The following is an 11,346-nucleotide window of genomic DNA, read 5'->3' on the forward strand; positions in this document are numbered from 1 at the left end:
CCCCCGAGGCAGTGTTGTTGGTTGCCGGGTAACGGGGGTGAGGTTTGTGTATCTGTATCTGCTGTTGATACGTATTGATATTAATATGGTGAGCAGCTGTCTAAAATGCAGCAGGCGCATGGGGGGGGGAGAGGAGGGAAGGATTAAACTGTTTATTTATCTTTTACTAATAATCCCCAATCAGAGGAGAAAGAGAGAAAGAGAGATTAAGTTTTTTACTGATACACTGACCGACTGACTGATACATCAGTCAGTCAGCCGGGGCTGTGCGGTATTTACAGTATATTAATGTAATTGTTGTAACTGGTCATTATCTACCTGCTGATGATAGAGACAGGAAAATGATCTAGGGGAGAGAGAGACAGAGAGGGGGGCAGAGAGAGAGGGAAAGAGAGACACAGAGAGAGTGAGTAAGTTGTAATACACTGACTGACTGGACACTATGGCCCATTAACACTTACTGAGAGAAAGGGAGAGGGTGAGAGGGGAGAAAGAGAGGTAGAGAAAAGGGGAGATATGCAGATAGGGAGCAGCAGAGATTGAGAAGGGAGGGAAGGAGGAAAGAAGGTGGGAGAGAAAGAATGAGAAAAGGGAGAGAATGAGGGAGAAATATTGAGTAAACAATCTGTCCAGTCCAGTGCTGCACACCAGATGACAACACTATATTCCAGTGAGTCTAGTCCAGTCCAGTCCGGTGAAGCCTGGTGTAGCCCAGTGCAGTACAGTGCAGTCAAGTACAGCCCACCCCAGTACAGTCCTGTATAGTCCAATACAGTCCAGTCTAATCCTGTCCAGTCCAGTCGAGTCAAGTTCAGTACAGTCCAATCCAAAACTGTCCAGTCCAGTCTACTCATTATATTTCAGTTGTCAGAGCTTCGAATTTCATAATTTCCTCCCTCCCATTCCTATACCTTCTCCACCTCTTCCTCTCCTTCTCTTCCTCTGTTTGTCTCTTGTGTTCTCAGTATTAGTGTCAATCAGTCATTTCGGGACAAGACCATTTCGTTATTAGGTCTCAAGTGACAAAATCCCTCTATGTCCCACCCCTTCACACTGTCTCTCTATCTCTGTCTCTCTATCTCCCTCCCTCTCTCCCCAGGGTTATTAAGCCCAGAGATTTCTCAGATTGACTGTCAGTCAGAAGCATAGTCCAGGGAGACAGACGAGGGAGGAGAGAGAATCACGCGAACTACACGGACACATCATGCCAGAGTTACGGAAAGCAGGTAGAACATGTGTGGTTTTAGGGTGTGTTCAAACAGAGCTGGATCCAAAAAATATGATTATGATTATGATGATGATAATGATTATTATTTATTAATATTATTATTGTGTATTTATTTATGTATTATTTATAAGAAAAAGAAAACTAAATCCACAAGTTTAATAGATTTTTATAAATAATTATATATTTATAATTTAGGTATTTTGTTTACATATGAGTATTATGATTTATTTACAAGAAAAGTGAAGTTCTACTTTAAAATCCACATATTTTATTTATTTACTTACTTCTGTACATTTTTATTATTACTAATATTATTTTCAGATGGATAGAATGACTTACTGAGTAACTGACCAATTGATACAACTCTCTCCATCTCCCTCTCCCTCTCCCTCTCTCCCTCTTACACCCTCTCTCTCTTCATAATGACATCTGAAAATGTATTGTTTATTAATTAACCTGTCAGAGAGTATGATTAGACACTACAGTCCTATTAGTCCTTTTATCCACGTTAGATAGCACTTCACAGAGTTTTATTATGCTTTTTGTGTTTTTGATTGTTTTCCTCCTTGGTCCCTTTCCCGTAGCCCTTGACTGTGACCCTACATCTTGACAGTACTTAGCTTTACCGTCCAGGATGTATGACCTCACTTACTGTACTTGCATGTGTAAATTGGAAGTTGTAAAATGTATTATATTTTGAATTGCTATGTTTTACGTTAATTGAATTTGTAATGTTTGATGCCTTTACTTAACTGTATTTTTGCACTTTGTTTTGCACTTACAGAATTGTAATTGCCCCCCCCCCATCCCCACACACACACAACCTGCCACTTTTCTTTCTCAAATTCACATTCAAATTCAAATCAAGCTTTATTGGCATGACAGGTTTGCACAAGTGTTGCCAAATCATTTACAGATATAGTAGAGAACAGAAAAACTCCAATTACAGAGTCTGCCACCCTCTCTCTCTCTCTCCTCTTCACTTCACTCCCTCCCTCTCTCTCTCTCACACTCACTCTCGCTCTCTTCCTTATGCCACTTAAATGTTAATGAACTGTGAAGTGCTTATTAAACTATCCTGGCACACAATCCTTCTCTCTCTCTCGGTCACTCAGTCTCTCTCAGAAGATCTGTATTGAAACTGCATAGTTCTTCTGCCATGAAAAACAAATTAGGATAAAACCTTATTAATGGACATTTTGTTTTATTTATATTTTATATATAGTTATATACATAGGTGAATTTCCATGTGTGTCTTACAGGTCTCTCTAATAGTTAGAGAAACTTGTACTTAATGAGAATGTTTTCAGAACAGACTCTGGTTCATTTGCGAATGGTTCCTTGTTCTTTAAATCAACTGAAGCACTTTCCCTTTGCTCTGGCTCTTCTCTCTCTGCATCCTTCTCTCTGGAAACATTGTAGTGTGCAGTCAGTCAGTGTTAATTTACTTTGGTGTCCATTTAGTCAATATTAATGTACTGTAGGGTTTAGTCAGCCATTCATTGTTAAAGTACTTTAGTGTCCAGTCAGTCTGTATGTCAATGTCAATGCAATGTAGTGTCCATTGAATCAAGCAGTGTTTGTGTACTGCAGTGTCCAGTCAGTATCTGTCAGTAACTGTCTGTTTGCCTCTCCCTCACTCCATGTCTCTCTCTCTCCGTATTTGGGATTGTTTTAGGAGTGTGTGAGGGGTGTGGGGAGGTGATTAATGGGGTGATCTGTCAGTAGGTTTGTTCAACCACACAAATCCCCCTCCCTTTCTGCCTCTCCCTCTCCCTCTCCCTCTCCCTCTCTGTATTAGTCTTTCCCAGTCTTGCTGTGTATTAGGCTGAATGACTGGACACAACAGTACAGTTTCCACGGATTAAAGCTAACCTCAAAAAGTACGAAAATTAACAACCAACCAAAAGCAGCAGTGAAATGGTTTGATGGTGAATGGAAAATCCTAAATCAACTATCAAACCATAAAACTTTGATGTATGTCTCAAATACTCTGAAACTCTTAAAATATACAAGCAAACACTTAAACAGAAAAAACTAAAACACCGCCACAAAGCACTCACAGATATTAAAACATCTATCAACGAAAACCAATTCTGAGAAACTTGCAATCAGGAAGTAAAGTAGGAACTAGCCATACAGAATGGGGACATTTGGAAAAAATACATTTATACTGAACTCCTGCAAAAAGATCTCAAATCAGAACAGCAAATAGTTCAGGAAAATCTGAAAACATTCGAATCAACAATTAAAAACAATAACAACACACTTGACAACCAAATCACCACAGAAGAATTAACAGAAAAGCTCCAAAAATATTAACCCAAAAAAGCCTGTGGCCCTGACAGCATCAGAATTGAAATGCTTAAACATAGCAACTCTGAGCTGCAGAAAGCATTGCTAACATTATTCAACCTAGTGCTGCAAGTAGGCTGCTATCCTGCCCTAAATAGCGAATCTGCCCTGACAAAGTATCTCTCCACTGTCAGAGATGCAAAGCACAGACAGATCCTGACCAAGTCCAGGTTCAGTGACCACAGCCTGGCCACACTGGCAGATCCAGCTGCCCAGAGAGGACCAGCACTATGGTCACTGTCAGACAGGAGAGCTGGAGAGAGATGCACTTTCTCTTGCACTGTAATAAATACTCCAAAACTAGGGAAATATTATTTCATAAAATAATGATTGCTATTCAATTTTTTGTGAAAATGGAAAACACAGGAAAAACTGGCAGTCCTCCTAGGGGAGGGACACACAGCCCTACTGGCTGTCCAATACATAGCTGCCTTCTCTTGTTACTTCTGTGTTTGATCATAAAAACAAAAAACTAAATGAATGTTTATGTGATTTTTGTATTTATAATTTATATTATTATTATTATTATTATTATTATTATTATTATTATTATTATTATTATTATTATTATTTGTTTTTGTCCTTTAATATATTTTATTTTCTAAAACATTGTGAAATATTTTATTTCCATATAGGTATGTAATGTTTAATAGCTTCGGCAACACTGCGAATTTGTAAGGCATGCCAATAAAGCACCATAAATTGAAACAGAGAGAGAGAGAGAGAGAGAGAGGGAGAGTGTTAATGCGATGTTGTGTTACTTTGGGGTTGCTGGTATTACCCTGGATTACTGTGTCAGTGTAATGAGATGCTAGCTGATAACTGGGAGAGAGATATTTCTGACTTTCTGTGTAAGTGTGTGTGAGTGTGTATGTGTGTACGTGTGATTGTGTGTCAGTCCATTTGTGTGTGTGTGTGTGTGTGAGAGAGAGTGAGAGAGAGTTGATCTGCTGATCAGTGCTTTCTATATGAAATACATTGTACTGCGTAACACTTCAATATATAGCTACATTTTTTTTAAGTGTTAGTCAGTACAATATATATATATATATAGTACTGACTAACACTTCAAAAATATATATATAAATGTATGTGTATGTGTATGTATGTGCGTACAGCTTAACTGTCTGATACATATTCCCTGCTCTCTCCTATCCCCTTTCTTCTCTCTCTCTCTCTCACCCCCTGTTCCATACTTCTTTCTCTTCCATTCTCTCACTCTTACCGATATTAAACAAACACACATTTTAATCTTTGGTAGAAATGTAAGAATCTCAGAACTTTTCTATCTGTTTCAAATATTTTAGTCTGTAATCTATATGTGAAAATATGTAAAGGAATATTGTCTGACTGACTGACACACTGACTGACTATCTAATTTGTTTACATGACAGAATATGTAGAATCCATTATTGTGTTTATATATTAGTGTATATTTCTACTGATTGACATCTTCACTTAAAGCACCTATAAATATGTATGTGCATTTCACCTGTCTGTCATTTGAAATTGATGTTCATGTAAAAATGTATGTATAGACCAGCTCAAAGTCACTCACACATACAGAATGTTCTGGCCATTCCCAGGGCACCAAGAGGTCACAGCTGTATTGTGTATTTCTATTTCCTGCATAACTATGCCTCTCTCTCTCTCTCTCTCTTTGTCTCAAATTCAAATTAATTTATTGGCATGACAAACAGGAACAGTGTTGCCAAAGCAGTTTTACACTGACCATAAAATAAAACTGCAATAAGAAGAATCTCAGTTTTTCATACACACACATACATACACATGTGTATACATGCAGGGATGTACAGAGGGGGAGACGGAGGCAGGGGTGGTGCATTTCGTCAGCACCCCCCCGGACCTTACTTAGTCAGCACCCCCCCTACAGACCGAAGTGCCCCTTTGTTTGTTTCAGACACTGCCCCCCACAAGGCTGTGCATTTCACTGTATGCATGTACACACAAACATATACAGTAGTAGTGATAAAATCAATAGAGTGAAAATACATTTAGTTAAAATAAATAAATAATCAATCATTGTGAAGACTAATAATTGGAACAGCAGGACTAACAGAGCAGCAGTGATAATATTCGAGGGTCCAGGGGACTTGCAGGGTGTGCCTGAGGCAGCACTGTGTTGAGCGCTCGCTGCGGGCCCTTAGGGTGAGACAGGCCGCTACATATTTTGTGTATATAGAGCAGGAAAACCAGCAAACAATGGAGTGACTGATAATTACATGGGAGGCATAGCACAGGAAGAGAAAGAGACTTATGAGTAAAATGTATAATAATAATTATTAAATATATATGTCTGTTTGTCTCTCTCTCATGCTCTGTCTCTGTCTGTCTGTCTGCTTGCATATTTTAGATATTTCATCTGTCCCTTTCTCTCTGTCTCCCTCCCTCTCCTTCTCTGTATCTCCCTCTCTCTTCTGCTCCCTCTCTATCTCCCTCCCACATTCTCTCTCTCTCTTTCTCTGTCTATCCTGGATGATTAATGAGCAGTAGTTAATCTGATAGTCAGCAACTTCAAAGTCCAGCTGGCAGATGGACTGTGAGTGAGCAAGAGAGATAGGGTGGTGAGTGGAGATGGACAGATCGAGACAGATGGTCATGGGAGAGACACAAAGACAGAGAGAGAGAGGGAGAGCGGCAGTTAATACACATATAAATACTGACTGGACAGTGCAGCACATTGGAGTCAGCACTGTGTGGACTGTAGCACCGGAACCAGACAGAACTGTGTGTATATACGTGTGTTTGTGTGTGTGTCTATATATAGTCCTGTGTGTATATATAGAACATGCCTGGAAGAATATATAGGCACCATGGATTAGGTGAATTCTACACTCACACCCTGACACACTTTCATCTCAGTAATGGAGAGGAGGGGGAAGAGGGATAGAGAGAGAGAGAGAGAGAGAGAGAGAGAGAGTGATAGAAGAAGTGAGAAAGACAAACAAAGAGACAGACCGAGAGAGAGACTGACTCTGGTGGGCGGTGATGTCAGAGTGATTTTCAGTTTCAGTAAAATCATTCACTGGATTATTCAGTCCCTTTTTCTATACATTAATTTCACTTTCCCTTTTTGCCCATCCCTCTATCTCTCATCTCTCCATCTGTGGACTGATTCTGTTCATCCTTGAAATATTTCTCTACTTGTTTTCTAACAGGAAGCAAAAAGGAGGCAGCAGCGGCACCTACTGGTAAACAATTAAACTGCACCTGTAGTAGATCAACAGTTACATTTCCCACACTGCACTGGGGTAATAACGCAGCCTACAGCCATGGTCAAGGGCAAGCAAAGGATCATGGGAGGTGTAGTCCATCTATTTGTTGTTACTGTGTATGTGTTAGTTTTCAGTCCCTGGTTGGGGACCCTGCTGCTGGTGACAAAATGATGCATACACTATTTTTTACTTTTGTATTCATAACTTGAGTGCTCAAACTAAAGACTTTTAAGGTTAAGATAAGTTTCAATAAATGTCAACAAAAACTAATGTTGATTGCATAAGTATTCAGATCCCTCAACTCAATATTTGGTGGAAGTACCTTTTGCAGCTGCAGGTCTTTTTGGGTAAGTCTCTACCAACTTTGCTTACTGGCTTGGTGTAGTTTTTGCCCATTATTCTTGGCAGATTTGCTCAAGCTCTCTCAAGATGGATTGCTTAAGAACAGCATCCATCCATTTTCAAAACCACTTATCCTGGTGAGGGTCGCAGGAAAGCCAGAGCTGACCCCAGCAGGCATAGGGTGCAAGGCAGGAATACACCCAGGATGGGACACCAGGCCATTGCTGGGCAACACACACATGGCAATTTAGCATAGCCAATTAACCTAACCTGCACGTCTTTGGACAGTGGGAGGAAAGCAGAGTACCCGGAGGAGACCCACACGGACACGGGGAGAACATGCAAACTGCACACAGACAGGTCCCCCAAGCCGAGACTCAAACCCAGGACCGCTGGCGCTGTGAGGCAGCAGCACTAACCACTGCAACACTGTGCTGCCCTTAAGAACAGCAGTTTTTGAGTATTTCCACAGATCCTCAATAGGATTCACATCAGGCCTTTGACTGGGCCACTCAAGGACAGTCACTTTCTTATTCTTTAGATCAGTGGTTCCCTACCCTGGTCCTAGAGGACCCCTTAACCTGCTGGTTTTTTGTTCCATCCAAGCTCTCAAGTACTTAATGGAACCCTTAATTGAAGCAATCATTTGCATAAATTTTACTTTGTTTTTGTTTTTGTTTTTGCTTTCAATGTTTGGAGAAGGCTGTGTATGTGACACATTAATTCCTACTTCAAAAGTGTCATGACTGCAAGCTTTAAAGCACAAAATGTGAAAACTGTGAGAGAGTCTGAATACTTTTGCAAGGCACTGTGAATCTTAATCAGTCAGTGTTAATGTACTGTAGTGTCCAGTCAGATAAACTCCCCACTTTCCTCCCTCTATGTCTCTCTCTCTCTTTCCAGCACCTCCCTATGATCCTAACGCTCCAGAACCAAAAACCAGAGCTGAGCTTCTACAGTGTAAGAATAATAATAATATGTATTTATATTATTATTATTATTATTATTATTATTATTATTATTAATAATAATAATAATAATAATAATAATAATAATAATAATAATAATAAGTATGAATGTAATTAAGTCTCTCTGTTTCTGCTCTCAGGAGTGTCTCTGAGGTCAGTATTAGGGTCTATGTTGATCTGTGTCTCTCCCCCTTCCTTTCTCTCTCTCTCTCAGACTCCTGCTCTCTATCTCTAGATGATAAGACGGCTCAGAAGTTCCTGTGGCTGTCAGACCAGAGCAAGAAAGTGACCCGCCGGACAGAGGACACCTGCCCCTATCTGGACCGGCCAGAGCGCTTCAGCCATTGTCCGCAGGTCAGTTAGAGAGTGTGTGTGCACCAGTGTCAATCAGTCTGTCAGTGTATCAGTCAGTCAATCAGTGTTTCAGTAAGTCTATTGTGTAGTATTTTGTGTACCTAAGCTATAATATAACCCCCCCAGGTGCTGTGCCAAGAGGTCCTGAGCGGGGGGCGCTACTACTGGGAGGTGCAGTGGACTGGCTGGGTGGTGGTGGGTGTAGCCTTCCTCTCCCTCAGTCGCAAGGGGGAGAATGGGACATGTGGCCTGGGGGAGAACACAAAGTCCTGGGGCTTGGGCTGGGCTGGCTCCAGCTACCACGCTTGGCACAATGGGGAGCTGACTGACGTCACTGGGGTGCCCCGGGCGTCACAGCTTGGGGTATATCTGGACCAGCCAGCTGGCCTACTGGCTTTCTACTGCCTGAAGGGAGGGGTGGAGGAGGGGGAGGCAGGGGAGGAGGCAGAGGTAGGGGTGGAGAGGGAGGCTGTGCTTCTGCACAAGTTCAAGGCCTCGTTCACAGAGCCACTGTTGCCTGGTTTCTGGGTGGGCAGTAACTCCTCCTGCACGCTGCTGAGGAGCGAGTGAGAGAGAGGGAGATGGGGAGAGTGACAAACAGGGGGAGAAAGTGAATGAGACAGGGGGTTGTTGTGGGGGTGCAGAGAAAGAGATGGAGGGAGAGAGGGAGAGGGGGGTGGGTGGTAGAGGATGGGGGAAGGAGGAGGGATGGGGAGATGAGAGGGGCAGAGGGGGAGACAGAGACAGAGAATTCAGGAGAAAGATTGAGGTAGGGGTATAGAGGGGGTTAGAGAGGGAGGGAAGGGTGTGTGTCAGTATCTACTATGGGGTTAGCAGGAAAATAATTAAAAGAGGAGAGAAAATCATACACAGAAATATGCACAGTTACATTTCATTTTGTCGTTCATCTGTGATTCAATAATATTAACTGCAATATAATAATATTAATAATAATAGTTAGTTTTGTGTGTATGTGCAGTGTAGACTTCTGTCTCTGCTGTGTTCTTGGAGTTGCTTATGTTTTGGTGTTTGCAAATTTTTGTACTATTGTGAAGTTTTGATGTTGTTGGGGAGGGGGTCCTTCTGTGATGCAGTGATATAAAGCACAATTCTAACTACAGCACTGTCTCTGAGTCTGTGTGTGTGTGTCTGGAGTAGGGTTGGCAATGCTCCGGGTTTGCTGGCTCCGGCTCCGGAGTGGATCTAGAGGTTCAGCTCCAGCTCCAGTGCAGCTCCACACTGCTGCTCCAGCTCCGGCTGCTTTTAACCAGCTCCAGCTCCGGAGCCACAAAAAACAGTGCAAACTAGGATGGGATCATTATTTATAAAGTGTTTTTTAGTTGTGCTGCTTTGCTATACATTTTCTAAGATGATAAAAGAGATAATAATATAGAAATCTGGTATTAAAGCTTCAGTGTATAACTGTTTAACAAAACCAAAATATTAATAACATAAACATCTGTTTAACTATTCAAACATGAAAAAGTAGATAGTCATACAACAAACATGCCTGTAGCAGTTAGGGTTGCCATCCGGCCAGTATTTTACTGGACTGTCCGGTATTTTTACACTACTTTGCCAAATGTTTGTGGACACGCCTTCTAATTTGTGGATTTGGCTATTTCAGCCACACTTATTGCTGACAGGTGTATAAAATCAAGCACACAGCCATGCAATCTCCTTAGACCAACACTGGCAGTAGAATGGGCCATACTGAAGAGCTACAACAAAATGGCAAGGTCCATACAGAAATGGTTTGTTAAGATCAGTGTGGAAGAACTTGACTGGCCTGCACAGAGCCCTGACCTCAACCCCATTGAAAACCTTTTGGATGAATTGGAACGCCAACTGAGAGCTAGGCCTGATCGTCCAACATCAGTGCCCGACCTCACTAATGTTCTTGTGGCTGAATGGAAGCCAATCCCCACAGCAATGTTCCAACATCTAGTGGAAAGTCTTCCCAGAAGAGTTGAGGCTGTTATAGCAGCAAAGGGGGGACCAACTACATATTAATGCCCATGATTTTGGAATGATATGTTCGACGAGTTGGTGTCCACGTTCTTTTGGCCATGTAGTGTATGTACTTTGACCCCTTGTCCAGTATTTTTGGAAGCTATCCAGTTATTTTAAGTACTGTAATCTATTGGATATGTCGTAAAAAAATGTTATCACTATTCAATTTGCCCTCAACCTCCCCCCCGGTCGTCATCAAATCGTCAAAGTCCCCCCACCAGGCATCAGGTATTTCCATATCTCAAAAGTGGCAACCCTAGTGGCAATCAAGGTACAGGGGGCATGACTCTAGCATGTGACCTTGGCAACTCCATGGCAACCATCTTTTGGACATTGGACAGTCAGGACATTTCAGATAACAGATTGCTGTAAAATGGAGAATGTAAGCAGATTTGGTTGAAATTAATGAATTTGGAGACACTTAAAACTGTAGAGTTAAAATTGACTTTCCTTCTCTTGCAAGTGGTTTAGAAGAGATGATAGAATTGGTTCTTGAACTGAGTGAGAAAATGAAGGTGTCATATAATTACAACTCATAAAAAATAAAGAATTATGTACTAATAGCTGGAGTGAGAACTTATCTTATTTTATAACCCCCAACACACAATACCCATGAAGTTACATATTTCGTTAATTCAAGGCAACTGGACTTAATATGAGTTCAGTGGATGGGGGAGAGAGTGGAGCAGCTCCATGACCTCCGCTCCGCTCCAGACTCCAGCACTACCGGCTCCAGCACCACCCTGGCTCCACAGCACAACTTACAGAAACTGTCCAGTTCTGGGTCTATGTGTTTGTTCAAGTATGTGTGGATTAGTGTGTGGTGCACAGAACCCTAAGTGCCCTCTCC

General features: G+C 41.6%; 1 protein-coding gene across 2 annotated transcripts; it reads left to right on the forward strand.

Moving 5' to 3' along the window:
• Positions 1 to 1,104: 1,104 nt before the first annotated feature.
• On the forward strand, positions 1,105 to 9,125 carry LOC136754052 (tripartite motif-containing protein 16). Of its 2 annotated transcripts, XM_066710399.1 has the most exons (5): positions 1,105 to 1,226; positions 6,763 to 6,795; positions 8,065 to 8,121; positions 8,344 to 8,483; positions 8,610 to 9,122. In XM_066710399.1, the coding sequence occupies exons 1-5, from the start codon at positions 1,205 to 1,207 to the stop codon at positions 9,051 to 9,053; spliced, it is 696 nt and encodes a 231-aa protein (XP_066566496.1). In that variant the 5' UTR covers positions 1,105 to 1,204; the 3' UTR covers positions 9,054 to 9,122. The 2 variants fall into 2 exon arrangements, with proteins under 2 accessions (XP_066566496.1, XP_066566497.1); XM_066710400.1 differs by lacking the exon at positions 8,065 to 8,121 and having other exon boundaries at positions 8,610 to 9,125.
• Positions 9,126 to 11,346: the final 2,221 nt, after the last annotated feature.

This window comes from Amia ocellicauda, chromosome 7, assembly GCF_036373705.1.
Source record: "Amia ocellicauda isolate fAmiCal2 chromosome 7, fAmiCal2.hap1, whole genome shotgun sequence".
NCBI classification, from domain to species: domain Eukaryota; kingdom Metazoa; phylum Chordata; class Actinopteri; order Amiiformes; family Amiidae; genus Amia; species Amia ocellicauda.